Source organism: Zosterops lateralis, assembly GCF_965231275.1.
Source record: "Zosterops lateralis genome assembly, chromosome: 1".
Classification (NCBI taxonomy): domain Eukaryota; kingdom Metazoa; phylum Chordata; class Aves; order Passeriformes; family Zosteropidae; genus Zosterops; species Zosterops lateralis.
This window is the reverse complement of record NC_139762.1, coordinates 126,594,465-126,614,840: the sequence shown is the minus strand read 5'-3', so window position 1 is coordinate 126,614,840 and position 20,376 is coordinate 126,594,465. Positions and strand designations below refer to the sequence as shown.

The 20,376-nt window shown below is 35.1% G+C and overlaps 1 protein-coding gene across 2 annotated transcripts in view; it reads left to right on the top strand.

Moving 5' to 3' along the window:
* Nucleotides 1-20,376, top strand: part of MMP16 (matrix metallopeptidase 16) — a 162,302-nt gene that overhangs the window by 109,869 nt on the left and 32,057 nt on the right. The window contains exons 5-6 of one of the 2 annotated variants that reach the window (XM_083872041.1): nucleotides 9,339-9,500; nucleotides 12,446-12,663. In XM_083872041.1, the coding sequence (XP_083728167.1) occupies nucleotides 9,339-9,500; nucleotides 12,446-12,663 (380 nt within the window). The remainder of the gene's footprint in view (nucleotides 1-9,338; nucleotides 9,501-12,445; nucleotides 12,664-20,376) is intronic. The other variant, XM_083872042.1, reaches the window with a different exon arrangement.

The window sequence follows — 20,376 nt, the reverse complement described above, 5'->3', positions numbered from 1 at the left end:
CTGTTTGGTTTCCAAAAAGTGCTAAACAGGTAACACCATTAGCTGGAAACATATACAGCTAAAACTTTACGTTGTGAAAAAAGATGAAAGAAAAGAAGAAAAAAAAACCAACCAGAAAACCCCAGATGAGTTAAAGAATAACATTTCTTGGCAAAATATTTTTTGTTTGGTTGTTGTTTTTTCGTTTTTTAAGGTTTAAGTCTCTCCTTCAAGTAAGCCTATGATAAGTACTTCCTGGGTTTGTACATATATCACTTCAGTCCATATCCTGTTCTTCTATAATTAGTGTTTTGCCAGTGACTTAAAAGAAAGGACCTAAGTCAAAAGCCAGAAGACTTGAGGGGGTGGAATTAATCTGACCATATGTTGATGTTTATATCTGAGTTAATCTCATGTAGTCCCTTTAGAGTTATAGGAAAGATATATTGCCTTCCTGGGTAAGGTTTGTTGCATCCTGAAGTAGGTGTCTAAAACAAACAAGATGAATCATGTTCTGAAATACCTGTTTCTCATCTCTTGCTGTGAGAGGTGCAGGTAGAGACATTTGTGTTACAGTGTTGAGTAGCTAGAAAACTTCCACTAGTGATGTTGAATTATGCAGTTTCAGATTAGAGGAGAACTGTAGTGGTAAGAACTTCAAAACAGCAGAAGCAACTGAGGTCAAAAGGAATCTGTCTCAGCCCCAGAGATGGGTGTTTTGGGAGCAGTTCAGTATAGCAGTCAGAAAGAGCAGCTGCAGACATAGGCTGCTCCCTGCCCCTCAGTCTGGCAAGACAAACACTCACTCGTATTGGTCTGAATATCATAATTCACAAGTGGGTTGCACCTCTGAAGTTTTGAATACATAGTTGGTAGTGTAGTAATGTGTAAAAAATACTTTTAGTTTCCCATTTCTAAGAATCACACAGAGCACCTTTCTTGTGATGCAGTTTGGAAATTGATACTATGTTAGTATGAGGAAATGGGATTACCACTGAGTAGTCACGATGCTGAAGATCCAGTAGTGACGTGGAATAAATGTTGTTAGCTGTTCCCCAGCTAGCAGTGCTAGCAGAAGCAGCAAAAGTAGTAGGGCCTGAGCTTCAGGAAGAGTTAGCAACTAAAATACATCTATGATCAACAGTCATTCCTTAGCTGTTTTTTGCATTTAATGATCACTTTTGAAGTTGGCAGGGCCAGCCATAGTGGCTTGCAGAGGTGCAGAGATGTGGTCCCAACCTTCCTGAGTGTGGGATGCAGCACAGAAACTGTGGAAAATTGTGGCCCCAATGACTCTGTGTTCAGATCTCTGCTTTCCCAGTGGGAAGCTCTGGTCTGAGAGCCATCAAACATAGAACCTCTGGCATTGTCCCTTCCCGCTGGAGCCAACTACTGTTGCCCCAGGCTGGGGTCCTGCTGAGCTCCTAATTCAAAGAAGGGGAAGTGCTAGGATTGACTTCTGTCCTGGCCTATATTCTCATGTCCAAGCTCTCCTGAACTTTGCCAGGGACAATGAACTGCTGCCTTCATCTTCCTTTTTAAGCAAATTCTTGTATAGTCTTCCTTCTTCTAGGAGGCCCAGGAGTATGGCTTGGCTGCCTGTCCATCTTGTCCTCTCCAGCACCCTTTGCTCTGCCCTCTGCAATCTCTCATCCTGGGGGCTGCCCCTTCATGGCAGAGCCTCATTCATCTCCATGCCAAGTGCTGAGAGTCACCAGTGCAAACTGACCGTATTCCCCGAGTTCTAGAGAGGCTTACAGTGATCCCTCTAGCTAGAGGAGCATACAGCTGTATGAATATAGAATCCTAGGACCTTAGCAGCTGATTGTTCTATAGATCAGAGCATTTTGTGTGAGTAAATTTTAACAAACTAAGACCTAAGTAGCAGATTTGTCTTTCTGTCACTTTCTCTGTATACACGATCCCCAGTTTGAAGTTGTCTCAATTTAAAATATGGTGCACACTTGGATCAGGTTTCCCTTTGAAGTCTGCAGACTTCTTAGAAAACTTGTCTTCTTTTCAGATCAGAGAACTTTTAATGATTTTTTCTTCTAATCACTTTGCCAATTAGGATTCAAAATTCCCACTTCTTTTTATCACCAGTTTAATGAAAAAGACCCAAACCATGGACAAATCCATCTTGACTTTTTTTTTTTTTTCCTTAATGTGAACTAAAAAAGAACAAAGTAACAGTGAATTGAGCAGTGAATTGTTCATATAAAAGCTTTATGTATATATAAACACCATTATGTCATTGTTTAAAAATGCTCAAAGTCCTGTGTCTGTGTTAAGATACAATGGTACGCTACTAATAATAGTAACAACATGGTTTTGGTGGGTTTAATGTGAGCTAATTAAGAGGATATTTTAATTACTCTCATTAGTTTACTGGTACAGGGTAAAAAAAAAATAATTATCAAACAAAAATTTAGCCAACACAAGATTTACACATAGATTAAATTCTGTGTGCATTCTGTTTGGGGATTTCAGTGATCTCTAGGACTCTTTCAGATTTCTAAGAGGTGGCAAGATGCTAGAACAGGTTGCCCAGAGGAACTGTGGATGTCTCATTCCTGGAAGTCCTTCTCTAGCTTTATTTTTATTACTATTATTATTATTATTATTATTACTTAAAAAATAAGAACAGAAACAAAGAAAAGACAGGAAAGAGTATAAATAGACAAGGCTGCTACAATATTTGCAGCATTTGTAATATGAAGACCTTTTCTTGCAAAATGCAAAATTCCATAAAAATTCAAATTTATTTAAGGTAGTTATTGTCTAAAGACAACCATGAAAACAACCAAAATATTTTTTCGTTCTGTTAATAAATATGGCTTTATTAATAGTGGAATTAAAATGCCATTTGAGAATCATACACAAATTCAGTAGTGGACCTGAGTGATTAAGAAGTTGACCCCAGGAGCTAGAGATTCAACATAAATGTAGGAGTTTGTTTAGTTTGCTAGGTTTTCTGTCACAGCAGGGTTTTCTCAAAGCATGAAATAAAGCCATGAGCATTATATTTTCAGAAGGAACACATAGCATCACATTGAAGAAAGCTCTCATATCTTCTCTACCTCTCCTAGGATCATCTCTAGCCTCTTCACTTGTCTCTCTTTGGGGAAGTTGGTGTTGATTCACTAGTCAGAATGGTTTACAAAATTTTTCAGTACTAGGGATTGAAACTGTGAGAAAAAGTGGAAATATTCTTATATCTGTGCTTTTTATAGAAAGAAATTTAAGAGTACATGAAGTAATTAATTCCACCCATTTCAAGCAATTTACTAAAAGTTGTAGAATGTGGTTAGTAACAAATCTAAATAGTAAGTCAGAAATTCTTGTCTTTTGCATGTCTTTGCCTTCTAAAGTACAGGCTGATATGTGTTATAAAAGCAAGTGGGCTCCCCTCTTCTTCTAAACTATGCCCAAAATATGCAGAAACAGTAAAGCACTGCCAGGATGGACTCATGGGCCACTAAACTCAAATATTCTCATCATGTCTCATCAATGACCTGAGTCCCTTGAAGACAGCCTTCCTCTGTGGTAATGTGCCCTTGTCAAATTTCAATTGAGCAATTTTAAATTTCACACTAATCCGTTAATCTTTTTAAAATAGAATAGCTTATCAAAAATATACACATATAGGTGTAGGTATTCTAAATTATAGACAGTGTAATTAGTACAGACTTTGTATATAACAAACTGTCTGTACCTCCCATTCTGGCTGCATATATATATATGTACACATATATATCTCACTAAGACTACTGGAAAGGCATTTATTATGAATTTTATTTATTAATACAGTGAAAGAAGATATTTTATTGTCACTGTAATTTGCCACAATGAAAAAGCCTAAATACATAGATATATTATTGAAAAATGATTGTTTAAAATACAGTGTGTAGGAAATAGATACGCTATCTTCATACAGAAAGTGGATATGATGTATATGATAAATTTTTATTTAAAATGACAGAACATTAGTTTTGTTCTTCATTTTTCAAAGGTGCTCCATCCATCTTTTAGCAAAACTCTCCTTCCAAAATAAACACCAGGCTACCAAATTTTAGTGCCAATGGCAGAAGCCTGAGATAATGTCAAGGAACTATATATGATTTCTTAGACTGGAAAATGTAGCACCTTTATTTGGGTAAGAGTATTCTTATGATTTATATTTAGGTCCATGTGTACTCTTACTATAGCATATATACACATATATGGTGCTTACGTAAGTGCATACATTATGTATGTTCTCAGTTCTGCTGTATTGTAATAAGGTCAGAGAGAAAGAAATCTTCTTTTATGACTGACTGTTGAAATAGCATCTACAAAATTCTGTCCTGTTTGGAAAGGATAATAATAAAAAAGATAATTTTTTTCTTTTTTTTTTTTAACCTTTTTTTTTTACCTTTTTTTTTTTTTCCTTTTTCTGTGCTCTATAGAGTAAGACTCTTACTCTACAATTTGTAGCATTTCAGCTGATTGGTTGCATCAGGTGGTACAAATAAACAGAATAATTAAAATGCAAATTCTGCATACATCGAAAAGAAAGCGATGGGTATTTTGTGTATGTGTAATATTTCTGATTAATTGTAAGTGTGCCTTTGAGATACTATCTTGTTGGTAATAGGACTATAATAGAAATCTTGTGCAGACTTAAATTTCAGTTTGATATGAATTTAATTAGAAAATACATCATGAAAATTAAATAAAATAGTCTGTGGAAGAAAGAGTGTATATCGATGTATAAAACACCTTCGTATTTTTACAGTTTGTAATTTGAAATTCAGTTTCTAGAGTTTTTTTTTTTTTCTTGGGATGGAAAAGTCTTCAAAATTGAGGTCACATATTAAGTTATTAAGTTATTGCTTTTATAAATTGAACTCACATACCATTTAAAATGGAAATTGTTATCTTTAGAACTAGGTTTTCTTAATGTCTTACTGTGGACAAACATTTTAGCTTTGTTTATCTGTACATGTGAAAAATAGTGTATATATTAGCTACAGGGAAAGACTTCCCCATACAACATGGTCCACACTGCAGGCTGTTGAATATTTGATATATTAATACATATTTATATTCTGGAGTTTAGGCAGTCTTTGTAAAGTCAGGCAGATTTAGTGCCTAAAATAGTTTATAGCCTTAGAGAAAAGTGTCAGTATAAAAATAATAATTTTACCTTAGTTCTTTACACACAGTATCTTTTTTTTCTTCCCTTGTGAAATCAAACTTGAGATAAAATAAGAAAAACAATAACAAACTTTTTGACCTTACAGCCATTCTATTCCAAATCTCCATGCTAATAGGGAACACAAGAATAGAGACACACAATAAATTTCACTTGTGAAATTTATTTTCCAATATTTTTCATCTACTCAGTGGATATACAACAAGATGTAACTGAGACTATGACAATGTGTATTCACCATTGTATATCCTTCAATGGCATCTTTTGCTTTAAAAATCACCATAATCACGCATTTTAACTCTATTATGACTTTTTAAAGTTTGTGATGGTGTTCATTTTGCCATGTAGACGGAAATATGTCCTACTTGGATAATATATATTGAAATATAGAATGATTTGGGACTCTCCTTCAATGGTGGCAACTGAAAATGTAAAAACTCCCCAATATCACCAAAAAAGCTAGCCTGAGCAAATATGAATGTTCACTTGTTTTTACACTTCTTGAACTTATTCTGAGCACTGACCAAGGAATTGAAGGTGGGCTGCCATTAACCTTGCAGTCACGAATACACTTCTGTGCAGCCTTGAGAAAAAGAGCAGGACTGTAAGGAGGACTCTCAGGAGGTTTTTTCATTAACATTGAGGTACTCAGGGCAAGTCTGCTCCCTAAAGCAGAGGCATTGCGTAATTGTTGCCTAATTAGAGAAACCTAATTGTATGCAAAGAAAAAAGGATGGAAACTAAGATAATAATAGGGCCCTACCTGTACTGGACTCAGACAGCTCATCTTGGGCTGGTTTAACCTGAGTTTCAGTTGCACTAAGTTATTTGGGTCAGTTTAAATTCAGGATGCCCTGGAGACAATCATGACTCTTGATGGAAATTGTTATGAATAATGGGGCTATTTGGCTACAAGTAGAAAATATGTTCCCTGTTAAATCATTGTCACCCCAGGCAAGAATATTATTCTCTCAGCTCTTTCCTGTGACCTTCTCCCTTCTCCCTTATTCCTTTGCTGAAGGGCTGCTCTGCCTTTGCCACACTTAATGGGTCCCCTGATGGCTACAAGTTGCATTGCATGAGGTGGAAATAAAGACTAAAATCCAGAGGGGCAGTCAGACACTGAACGTAATGTTTGGGGGTTTTTGGTTGGTTGGTTGTTTTGGGTTTTTTTGTTTTTTCTCCTCACATAATCTCCCCTTGTCCAAAAGAAGAAAGGAGGAACAGCCAGCCTCTGCCTAATATCTTTTGTCTGGCATGGTCCCACTGTTGTTTAGTATGGCTTTAGAAGTGCTTTACCATATACTCATTATTTTTGATTCTGGAAAGAAGATATGCCAGTAGCTAAAGTGGATTTTATTTATTTCCCTGCTAGTATGTATTTCACATCTTTCACATCAACATGGAACAAAATGTAGAAATTGCTAAAAATCTGTGAGGGGACTCAATAAGGACTGAGAACGAAAGGATGTATTGATTCTTCATGTATTGTATAACTGGCACAAATAGAAGTAGTACAGTCTTCCAAGACTGTTGATTAGCTGTGGTTTCTTGAAATTTTGGAAATTAAAACTAGTTAACTTCCCAGACTTCCTGTCTCAAACAGTAAAGGTAAAACATGTAGAAAACTGTTTCATCTACTGACAGTAACTACTGAGCCTGATGATAGTGGTAGAATAAATACTCTTAATTCAAAACTATTTGAAAATAATTCAGTAAATAATAAGGCCAAGTGAATTTTAGTTAGTTAATTTTTTAATTAAAAAATTAGTGAATTTTTTAGTATTAAAAATTAGTTAGTTAATTTAGTTAGTGAATTTTTTAATATAAAACTTAGTTAATATTCTTAATTATGATGTAGAAAGCATGGGTATAGGAGGGAAATTTGCTTTCAGAAGGTCTGAAAAGCAAAAGAAAGTTGCTTCTTAAATATTCAAGTTGTTACCAGAGAAAGAAATTTTGCATTCTAATAAACCTAGTTTAGTACTTTCACAAAACTCAGAAAAGAATTGAAAAATAATGTGACACTTTTTATCATAGTATGAAAGCTGTAGTACAGTAACATGCTCTTCTTTTCTGTCTTTCCATCTTAAATCTATGATCATTTAAAATTACATTAATTATTCAATTATAAGTGCAAAATGAAAATCTTTACAAAGTTCCTTCTGTGCATCACTTCCTATGCTGATGTCAGCTACAGGAGCTGTAGATTATTCATATGAGATGATGTCAAGTTCAGCTTTGTCTGCATATAGAAGGCCAGATTCGGATATCAAGAGCATTTGTCACCAGGACAGTTAGGCTTATCAAACCTATTGAAACAGGACATTGAGATTCTGCTTTACTATAAAAAGCTGCATCTAAGAAAAATATTGTCATAAAACATTTCATCTGAAAACCATGCAACTATAAATGGTAGGACAAACTTCTCATTTTTAAAAGCACATTATGTCACATTAATTTTTGAAAGGTGATTTTTTGCACAGTTATAGTGAATAGAAGCTCAAGGACATTTAGTTGTCATATTTTCAAATTAAGAATCAGAAGTTATGAGAAGGCTCTGTGAACAAAGCATATAGTTTTACTTGTGTCTGTTTTCATGTTTTCATTCAAACATTTATTTTAGAAACATCAGCATGGCTTCATACATCATGAAGGCATCTAGTACATCTTTCATATGTACTTTGAGTAAAGTTTGTTTTATTGTATCAACAAGAGGAAATGTTTGAGAAATTGAAATACTGTCAACTATGTCCTCAAATTCTGTAATGTATATATGTGTAATTTTGTTGCTGATGCAACTTAATATTATTACTACTGACATTTTAAAAGTACTTCCAGATCAAGTTCCAGCAGTGGAAAATAACTGTCTATCCCCAAGGAATCTACAGATAAGAGTTAAGGTTGAGCATTTTTTTCATATTCACAACCAATAAATGACTATTAGGCCACACCACAGACCTTTCATTATTTATACTTCTCTTTTAACAATTAACTACTTACTATAGGTGACACCAGTTTCACATGAGTTCAGCGTTTATAAATTAGATGGTCAGCATAAACTCCTGATCTAGAGTACTTCTCTTGTCAGTGGGACAGTATCACACTTCTGGAGGATGGTTCTGCCCATCCCTAGTTGGTGAAATGAGCTGGATGTGACCTTTTTTCAGACAACTGGAATCTTTTTTCTGATCTAAAACTTTTTCCAAAGTCTCATGTTGTGACAAATTAAGTGTGACAAAATTTATATGAAAGACTCATAGAAAGATATGCAGAACAAAATCTTAGATGAGCAAAAATAGACAGAATTAATACCATAGGGATCCAGTTCTGAAACTTTTATTTAGAAAAGTTCCCATTGGCTTCAACTTGTGTCTGCTTCAGAAGAGTGCCATAATGCTACTGCCAGATCTTCCAGTTGTATACAATACTCTGTAATAAAAAAATTAAAGATACTTTTGAGAAGAGAATAACAAAAACATTAAACTGGTCTATAGCATGAGTGCATGGTTTTGGTGTATTTCTTTAGTCCTACAAAAAATTAAAAAAGCTCTAATACTTAAATAAAAAATTACAGTTATTACAAGGAATTGCACAGTGGAATATATTAGGACATCTATTTTCCTCATTAGGATTTCATTTACTGTGATTCAGAAATGGACAATGTCTACATATAAACAGCAGGGGTCTGATTACAAGTGTTTGGATGACTAAGTGCTCTGTGGGGTTTGTCCTAAATAGGTAGTCTTCAGTTTGTGAAGTTTACCAAACAACGCCAAGATATCTTCCTATTGGAATTATATCTTGATGAAAGTATTTTTAGTTGGGTTCATGGCAACATCAACTTCATGTCATAAATTGCGCAAAAGCCTAGACATGAGCTATGACACTTGAACCCTACACTTACCACGTGTATCAATTAAAAAGGTTTATGATGACTGTAAGAGTAGCATAATGGTTTCCTTGTTAGGAACGAAAAGAGAAAGCTGCCTTTTCTGCCATGTCATCCTGGATATACTTGATAACCCATTAATTGCTACTCATTACTTTGTGAAACTCAAATGCAGTGAAAACATCTTACAAGTCCAGAGTCCTCCATGTGTGTTATTTTTTTACTAGCTTTGTGGATTCAAAGGTGTTTTTCCTTTCCTTCTCTTCACAGGAAATGATCTCTTCCTAGTTGCAGTGCATGAACTTGGACATGCTCTGGGCTTGGAGCACTCAAATGATCCCACTGCAATCATGGCTCCATTTTACCAATATATGGAAACTGACAACTTCAAACTACCTAACGATGATTTACAGGGCATCCAGAAGATTTACGGTATGTCGTGTTCTCGTCACACAACATGAGCTTTTTGGTTTAGAATAGCTTTGAGGTCTCCCTGTCCGTATCACCACTCCAAAGAGTTCATTAGTGTGGACATCACCAGGTGTTATGCCAGAGTCTCTATGTGAGTAAAACATCCAAAGATTTTGAGGACACTATTACTTTTTTTCTCACTGTTCACAACTTATATTCGAATTTGCGCGCGTCTGGAATAGTCATATTAAATGTTTTAAAAATCCATAAAGAAAATTTGTGCAAAATTTTTCCAGACTATGAAAATATTAAGAAATGCTGGCCTTTAACTATAATGAGATTATTTACGCAGGTGTCCAAGCTCATGTAACTGGATGAATTGATTGCTTCTCAGTTTATCAATTATAATACAGAAAAATTCCCTCAAAATCTGAGGTCCAGAAAGCACCCTCTCTTATGATAAATATAACAAATTGATCTCAAAATAATGTAATCACCAGTCCCTAGAGAGTGTAAAGAACAAACTACTACTTTAAAATATATTAATTTAGGGTTTTTATGGTCCAATATAAAATACCCATGATGCAAATAAATTCTGCATTTAACAAGGCAATTGAATTATTTTTTTTAAAAAAAGTGAAAACAATAACATAATTATGATTATTGGTTGAATGTAACACTAATTTCCATAACACTATGCCTTAAATTTCCAAGGGCATAGTTTTAGTTCTGGTTTTAATGAGTTTGATTCTGTTGGTATATGTTAGCCTTTTTTTTTTTCTTTGAAGATATATTTTATTTTTAGAGTTGAAAATTCTGTCATATCTCTGTTAATGCTCTGTATCCAGTGCATATAATTTGATGTTGCCTTGCTTAATATTTCTTAATTAAATCTGCATTGGATTAAATTCTGTACTCAGTTTTTTCTGTTTAAAGTTTGTCATGTTTGTTTTGAATATTGTGAGGGCCATTCCTTCTTTATCTTTCCTACCAGAAAGGACAACTATGATAATGTAGAATTACTGTACTGCTAACTAGAAATCTGCAGACTCCATGGTGTAATAGTAAGAAGAATTTAAAAATATAATATTCACAAGCGCAGATATGTATTTTCATACAGCATAAATAGCAATTTCTGAATGATTGGCTGATCAAGTTTTGTTTGGTTGGGTTTTTTTCCTGTGTGATTAGCTGTAAGGAAGGTTGTTTCTCATGACCTCATAAGTTGGTAGTCTAGACTTAAGGGCTAGACAAGGAAATTTTGCTGAAAACTAGCTGCTAAGCTCAAACAGCTGTGGGCTATACATTAAGAGAAATGTGTTACCCCTGGGAAATAATATCTGACATCACCACAAAATGGCATAAAAAAATCTTTGATTTGGGGTTAGAAACTTTCCAACACGAGCTACTGCAAACTGATTCCTTTGCTACCTTTAAAATCAAGATGTGATTTGGAATCATATGCCTCAATAAAAATGTCACACCTATTAAAATAATTACTTTGGTCTGCAGTATTCCTTGAAATACTGTTATTAACTGTAAATTATAAATGTCACAAGTCTTAAAATTGTGAATGAAATAAATGCCCTATTAAATTGCATGACAACCATTTGGCGAGTTTAAGATTTCCTTACATAATCCATCTTTTTCTTTATAAATTATGTGGCTTTTTGTAAAATTCTCAAAAATTCAAATGTCATTTGTCCAGTTTTAGAGTTGTCTTACTATTCAAAAGTGTTTCTGAAGGTGGTCATGTAAACAGTATTTATTTTTTAAGGTCAAAGTGTATTATCTATTTAAATGATTTGGAGAGAGGACTAAATAGAATAAGAAAAATTAAATAATTTATCTTGTTTCCAGACATCTTACTGGTCCAAATGATCATCTTATCTTTTTGTTCATGAAAAATAAATGTTGCTGATATGTGTAGAGAGGGGAAGGCATTTTCAGTGCTCTCATTTCAAGTCATTCAGTATGCCATTAGGGTTTTGATCAGTATCTGTCTACCTGAGGACTTGAAGGTAGAGAAATCATGAATGGGATAGTAATTTCATGAAACTCTGTCTATTTTGACAAATAATATATCTGAAAGAAGAAAAATGTTTTAAGAGTGCTTTACACTTGAAGAAAATATATGAATCATGGCAGGGGGTGATGGGGTATGTATGTTATATACATGCCTAGGATTTGAGGTCCAGTTTTAGGAGCTCCTGTACATACCAAGGGACATTGGAAAAATCTGGGAATGCCTTGTCTCTAATGAATATGACATTACTTGATCTAAAAATTTGGTCAGTAGGAAGTAGCAGGTATGCTGCATAAATGCCTGTGTGAATTGGTGACTATAGATTAAAAATTTAGGTTGAAAATCTATTGATTGATGCTGATCTTAAAAGGAACAAGGTTTATTTTTTTTTATTTATTTGTATGAAAGAAAATGATTCTGTTATAAGAGCTTTTACTCAGCTGATAAATGATTTGCTTTGAACTAGTTTTCATCTGAAATGATGGTGGCCTAAGCATCCTTCAAAGGTTTTATTGGAATGTTTTTCCAAAAAGAAAGATTTTGGATAATGAAAACTGATTATTTTCCGTGGTTTTGGTAGTCGTTCTTTATACCATTTATAACCAGTGCCTGGTTGGTAACTGGAACAGGCTCCCCAGGGAAGTGGTCACAGCACCAGCCTGACAGAGTTCAAGAAGCATTTGGACAAAGCTCTCAGGCACATGGGATGACTCTTGGGGTGTCCTGGGTGGGGCCAAGAGCTGGACTCAGTGATTCTAATGGGTCCCTTCCAACTCAGCGTATTCTATGATTCAATGATTTAATAACATCAGAAAGGTGTGTTAGGTCACCTTTTATTTCCCCTTTCACTGCCGGGTTTGTACAGCTTACAGCTGTTTTTTGTTGTGCATGTTTCCTTTAGTGGGTTTGTATATTACATCCAGCTGCTGTATTTTTAAAGGTCCACCTGACAGGATACCACCACCAACAAGACCTCTGCCAACAGTGCCCCCACATCGTTCAGTCCCTCCAGCAGACCCACGAAAGAATGACAGGCAACCTAAACCCCCCCGGCCACCCACTGGTGACAAACCCTCCTATCCCGGAGCCAAGCCTAACATCTGTGATGGGAACTTCAACACTCTGGCTATTCTTCGCCGGGAAATGTTTGTTTTTAAGGTAGGAGGCTGTGAATTTTTCAGTGTTACATCAAATGTCTACATTTCTCTTTTTTTTATAAAGCAAACTCTCATTCATCATGACTCTACATTCCCAGCCTGCTCACAGTCAGAAAGTTCAAGAAAAAAATTTAAAAATAAACATACACATGGCTTAAACATCTAGCAGGGGACTGTTGTAATGTTCTATTTTAAGAAAATACGCATGTCAGCAGAAACTGTAATGCTCAAATGTAAGGGTAAATAAATGCTGCATGTTATGGAACTATAAAAAGTGTAAATCAATTCATGAATAATAGGGATGCTTTTGTTGGGAATACAGCCGCATACCAACATACAGTAGATACTGTGTCTTCAGCCCTTGTTGTTTTTTTAAATGGAACTATAATTTTAACTTTATAGTTAGATCTGTAATTTACAAAGGAAGTTTGCCATTGTGTTGTGGTTGCATAGAAACCACAATATCTTACTAAAGGTCTTTGCCACAAAATTCTTATTGCAAATGTGTCATTATTCATTTTCATTCATCTTCTTGCTCTGAGCTGAAAATGTGGTGTATATACAACAAATTGAAATAAACAAACTGAAATGAAAGGCGGTCTTTTAATAGATGCACTTTGCTAAGACTCATGGACTTCAAAGATATCTTTAGGAGGATAATCTGCAGTATGGTTTCCAGAAGGCATTGAATGTTGAAGAAAAATTACAGAATCAATATTGTTCAGTCTCTTAAACCAATTTGCATGTCAAATTTGCTTAAGCAATGGGAAGTGTGAGATCTTTGTTTTGTAAATGTGTGATAGGATCCTTTTTATCTTCAGTATTATCGGTAGAGAAGAAAGGCCTTTCATGTGACTAGATAAGCATTTTCTCTTCAGCAATAGTGTAAGTGCTAGAGAGAAAGGCAATGTATTTGTCCTAAAACATGAAGCTCCCAGTTCAATTTTGTTGTCCTTTCTGGTAGGACTCATTTCTCCCTTATGTGTTTTCTTTTTATATAACCTATTTTAATAGATTAATCTTATTAGCAATGCTACCCAGGCTTTCACTTTCTTTAGCATATCTAAAAAAACATGTACTAATAGCTTTACATGAATTCATTCAAAATTATTGAGCTACCTTCACAATCCAGTGGACAGGAAATATTTTTCCCATAAATAGCTAAGGATTTTTGTAGCCTGGAGCTGTCAGCCCATTCCATTTGAAGAAATGGTATATGGCGAAACACTGGGAGGTCCTGAACCATCAGTCTTTTATGACTAAAACTCAAAGGTTGAGGAAGAACCTTATTTTCTAACTTGACGTTAAACAGGATATTAAAATACCTACTCCAATCTCATGTCATCCAGCTCAAGAGCAATAGAACATATTCTCATTTAGTTTAGACATAAATCAATAAACTAAGAAATGCTGTTCCACTAATACAAAATTTCCTGTCTAGGCAAAATATATTCACCACCATTAATAATCACTCTTATCTGGTCTGATTGAAAACAAATTAAGTTTTCTTCAAAAATGTTTACTGCTTACTGCCTTAACAACACATATTTACTCTAAAGTGTGTATGCTTACTAGTGTGCAGACTGCATTTATGTTCCAAAATTAAAATTCATTTCATGATTATTCCAAAGAGGAAATACGTGAGCAGAACACTTATGGATTTCATGTATGGAGTCTCCAAAATGACTCCCCAAATGAAGTCACTGCAATCATAAAAGCAATGTGCCAGGAAGGGAAGTAAGAAGTCACCTCTGTTGAGGTTAATTTCTTTAGAGTCCCACAGTTTCCCTTTTTCTCCTCAGGATGCCTGGGAACATAACAAGGCGTGCTTTGGGTTAGTGTTCCAATCAATGGAATTTGCCTAAGTATAGAGATTTAGACTTTGTAGAATGAGTGTCTTTGCTTGATTTAGTGAGGCTTAACTCTCTTGTTTGTACATTAATTTGCTTGTAAAGATGTTTGTCCACTAAAGGATTTATATTAACTTTTTGAGATTTTTTGATGGGGGAACAGGAGGTGATATGTATAGGGAGGACTATAAAAGGGGCACAAAAGGGGAAGAGTTAGAAAAATCAACTTTGAAGAATCCTGCGGTGTGGGACAGGTTGTAAGGAAAAGCTCAGCATATCTGAATGTAACAGAAAAAGGGCAGGAATTAATTCTTAGGAGATGTAAACAGAAATAGGAACTGCACACAGGGAAATCATCCAGCAAAGGAGGAAACCAAGCTGGAGGTTCTGTGATCTGTCACAACAAAAATAATCCAAACCTCTTTTCCCTTGTCCCTTAATGATAGTGCAAGGGAAGACTGGGATGGCATGAGTGATGGGCTGAGAGCCAAGCACAGAAAGGTGGCGAACAGGGGATTGATGACAGTACTGTACCAGGTGGAAACAATTAAAGAAGAATTATGACCTTCATTGGAAGAATTATTGCTGGATAGTTCCCAGATGAGTTAAATGAATAAAGTTGGAGGCTAATCAAATTAAATCCTTTTCTTTGTTTGTCTTTATCCAGAGGTCTGTAATTATGGTGTAGTGGCAGATTTTACTGGAATTTATGCCATGTAACAATTTCAAAATTTAAAAAACAATTAAAAAATTCTTATGGCCAAGTGTCAAAATCAGGAGCTCAGTTTATTTAAATAATCCTTGAAATTGCTTGGGAACTTGGCCACAGAGTTGAAGAATTTGAGCACTTTTGAATGGTTAAATTCTAATTTAAGCATAAAACTGAAGCATGAAATCTAACACGTTGAGATACACTGTGGATTTTCATAGTAGATGACAAACATTATTAATTTCAAGATTGTTTTTTCTTGACTGTTGAGCTATTAGGTATACTTAAGAGCGTCAGAATTTTAGAAACAATTTCTATGTTCAGTCAAACCAATGAGCTTTGTCTCTGGCATTCTCAAATGGGTATATCCAGAGTAAAACTGAATAGCACTAAATGTAAAGAGAAAATGCAATTTACACTTATCCATCCCTTTTTATTGTTTTGCCATCACTTGATAAAAAATGTAGGGTCATAGAGAAAAAAACAGGGGAACTGTTCTTGATCTAACATAAATATTAAAAACCGAAGTAAAGCAATCAACTTACTAAAGATTCTCCAATGATCACCAAGTAAAATTATAATTTTGCAGATCAACCTTTTTTTGTAGGAATGATTGGATTTTAAAGAAAAGATAATTCTTTTATGCCAAATATATACATATCACTGACATACAAATATATTGTCCTAAGAGGATTTCTTCCAGAATTCTTTAAATTAGATGCCCTTAAATTGTCCCTGTCAGCTGTAAGGTTTGGGAACATAGTATGCTATGCGACAAAAAATGTTCCTTAAAATCAATGCATGGTAACTATTGGTTTCAGTTGCCATCAACTGATAAATACTGCTGTTATTTGATTCATGCTTTAATTGGTATAAGGAATTATCAGAGCAGAAGAATTTCTATGCCAAAATTCATGTGTGCCAAGTTTTTGTCTTTAGATAGCCTCTTAGCTTCTGTATTTATACTCAATGCAATTAATATTTTACTGTCACACTCATTTCCAATCTTTTCATCTTCTGTTAAGTTAGAATTCCTCTGGGACACAAAAAAATGACTGAAAATGGTAAAAAAGAAAGGTCTTCATTTTCTGGGCAAGTTATACAAAGTGATATGACACTGTCTTGTGTCATAATACATTAATTGCCTTTAATGAAAATCTTCTCTGCCATTGTGTCTAGCAATATGTGGTATCCAACAATACTGTCTTGTTAACATCTCCTGAGAGTACCTCCAGGCCTCCACATCATGAAAAGAAATCCCATTGTCTAAGGTCTGCAGAAAAGATCCATTAGTGAAGAAGTTTGCAGCTTATACTTCCACTTTCTTCCTGTGTCTTGTACAATTCACACTTTGTTCCATGGCAACAAAACTACCTGTAGCTCTTCTTCAACAAACAGTGTGACTGCCATCAATATCCTTTTTCTTTGTGTTCTTTTCAGTCTCACAGATTAAAAAAAATCCTGCTTTCCTGAGCAAGTTGCTAGATACAACTAAAGTAAGCATATGTGGAATTTGTCCTTCATAAACATTAAATTAGAGACACAAGTTACCGTCTTTTTTTTTTTTTTTTTTTTATGGGACACAGGTTTTTGTTTCACAAAAGAACATTTCATAGAAATTGCACTGATCCTTTGTTTAATGCTAAATCCCTAGGAAACAAATGAATGGATCCTATATCATCTCTAATGGTTTTAGTATTAAAGTTGGAAAAGTTAACTCCTTGAAGAACAGCATTTTTTATCCACTCTCATATACTGTATTGTTTGTTGAAATGTAATTTAAGTATTAGATAAAGAATTTTGTCCAGCAGACGAATAGCATTTGCAGCTCAGAGAAATGTCTTCAGAACGTTGCAGATGGTAGAATAGGGAACCAGTTTGAGAAAGGCCTTAAACGGGCTGTAATTTCTCCACAACTTGCAGAAATTTGTTTTCTAACTCTTCATCTGCTAAGAACTATTGTAAAAACATTTATGACATGCTAAACAAGCCAAGGCAATTAGGCTGTAATTACTCCTTGGCATTAGTTGAGACTGCAATTGCTTTTGTACATAACAGTATGGGTTCCATTTAATATCCCTCTTAGAAGTGTGTATTTATGTAGAGCATGCCATTAAACCCGAAAGAACAAAAATCTGTTTCTTGATATGCGGTAAACATATGAGAAACTTTTAAAGCATTTTAGCATTGGCTATTTAATCTAATTAAAAATCCGTGAGGCAGAGGGAAAGTACGACTAATAAAAGCAGAGGCAAAGAAACAGCTATAGCATGAGACTTGATTTCACTGTATTTGAAAGCAGACTTTTTTCAGAGCTCTTGTGGTCTGTTTGTGTGGCTGGTTTTTGTCGTGTCATGCATGCTGTGGTGTCTGAACTGTCAACTGCTGCCTGGGAAAGTTCAGCAGAGGATCCTGAGGAAGTAGACACTTTGTGATCTGAGAGGGAAAACCACTTAACATCTTAGCTATAAAAGACTAGAAACAGTAGTTCAGAAGTAGCTAAGTCTGCAGAGAGCAGACTCTTTTTCCCCTATTTTTTGTATCATGTTAGGAAGAACAACTTGATGGAATTTGCCAATTTTGAACTAATCAGGGAAGGAGAGCTGCATTAATTCAGGTAATTCAGTTGTTGAAAAGGAAGGAGAAAAGCAGCAAAAAGTCAGTGGAGGTTTCAGTGTATGATAATATACCAAGCTAACTGGAAATGTACAACATGGTTGTTTTATGGAACAAAACCAAATTGTAGGATGTCATGAAGGATATAAAGCAGGGACATGCTGGGGTGCTAAAAAGTCATAGCTTGTCTGGTTTTGATAATTGAATACTTTCACTGACAGATGTAAAAATATTCTCCAAATGTTACCTCAGCCTTTCAATCTGCTTCTAAGCTAGGAAAGGTTTCTAGCTGTAACATTTCATAAGCTTAAAATGGGAAGTACAATCTGTTCCTTACAGTGTGGAAAGTGGGTAGTATATTCCATCCAGCTGCAGAGCAATTTAGACAAGAATGTAATCACCTGGGTAATAATTGTACCAGAATAGTTCTGTTTGAAATCCTTCTACTGTCTCTCTTTTTAGAAAGACTTTATTACACAGTTTGAACGATGGCATCCCCGTCATGGCAATACTTATTATCTAGCACCTACATGCATAGCTATATATATATGTAAATTTTATGTATAGAAAGTTCTAAAATAATCATAACTCTATTTTAGGGGCTTTATGTACAAAGGTACCAATATAATTGATATGCATCTTACTGAAACTTCCAAACAACCTGAACTGATTAATAGCCTGTACTATCTGCCTAGTAAAATTCTCATTAGTCATGTAGTAGCCCATTAAGAAGTATAACCTTACCAGGATGTATGAGTCAGTATCTTCTACAGGGCTTTAGATTTGTCAGGAGAGGGAGTGCTGTTTTTTTGGGTTTGTTTTTTTTTTTTTTTTTTTTTTTTTTTTTTTTTTTTTTTTTTTTTTTTTTTTTCGAAAGGCTATGTTTTCATTGGCAAACAGTGTGGTGTAAAAGGATTTAATCAGTGGTAGAGCAGATGGTACTGAGTTCCTCTCATGTCCATCATATGTGCTTTGCTTTTAATTAGATACAGTTTGTCCTCTGAGGCCAAACAGTTGCACAATACACATGGTTCAGATTTTTCAGAAGGGCAGCTATCCCTTAGACAATGGTGTGTCTGACTGTGGACCCCATGAGAATGCACCACGCAAGTGTTTCATCTAAAGGTGGGTGTTACCATCTTGTTAATATGTAATTGCTCATGCCATCTTGACCCAAAGAAACTCTCACATGCAAAATATATTATTATTTCTTCTCATACAACTTTTTGCATCACACAGTTGTACCTGTTGCTTGACTACCCCCATACTACAAGTTTGCATTGTAGTACAGTTCAGAAGGATGAGGTAGATTTAACAGTTGTGCTGAGGTATTGCTTTGAACTTGAAAGCTAATGTTCTGAATTTTTTTTTCCTTGAGAGAAAAGCAAGATAGATTATTTGTTTAATTTCAATTTTAGCATGAGGAAAAAACAAATTGTCCCTTTTGCGACTTTTTGTAGCAGCAGAAATATGAGCACTAAAAAGTCATAGCCTCCCAAAATGTTTCTGTCACTTATTTTCCCCACTTAACTCTAAAGGAAGTTTCAAGTGTTCCTACATACTCACCTAAAACTTCCTGGGGTTCTTTCCAACCTCAATTCTTCTGTGGTTCTATGAATGTGCTGAAATTTGACTGTTTCACCCACTCATTTCCCAGTAGCATTTGCTCCATCTCCTTTGGAATGTGACTGTCAGAGGCTAGTGAGATTTCATCAGGACAGTGTTTTGTGACTTCTTCATTCCAGCTCAGAGAAGCAGACCAGGCAGAGGAGATTGGGGTGTGTGGTAGCTGCTCACAAACACTAACAAGAGAAGTGCAGGGGAGGGAATGTCCACCCTTTCTGTCTGTGTGAGACAGATGCTCTGCTGCCTCCTTCCCCTGGGTCATCTTTCAGAGGAAATCATCCTCTTTCCTAGGGTCAGGCTCTGAGCTAAAATACTTTATTCAAAGGCTGACTTGGTCCTGTCTCTTTGAAACTCTCACCATCTCATGATGAGCCATTAATACCACAAGGTGCACTCTCTAACCCAGAGAGTCCTCACAGATAAAAAAGGAGCACTTCAGACTCTTTGAGGGTTTTCACACAGAGCTGGGACAGTCTGAGTTTAACAGGAATACTGGAGTGGATCATGTGAATTACTATACAAATGTGGTAGCACACTTTGGGACAATGTTTGAAAATTGTGGGCAGTTGAATGCAAATCTAACCAAATTTTTATTTCTGATTTAATCTAATAAATACTGAAAAATGTTATATTAAATATTTGCAAACCATTGGCCACAATTCAAAGAATTAGTCATTCTTTAGAAGCATTTTTTGTAAATAGAGTGGAACTGGGATAATCTGAAGTCCTCTGGTACTTGCTTTATGCAAAAGGATAAAGTGGGTTAAACTTTTATGTATTCTTAGGAAAGTACTTATAAGTTGAATTAAAAAAAAGAATTGTTACTTTTTCTTGCTCAAAAAAAAAAAAAAATACTCCAACAAACTAAACTGTGCTTATATGGTGTTACTTGTGCATTTAGAAGTGCTATTTT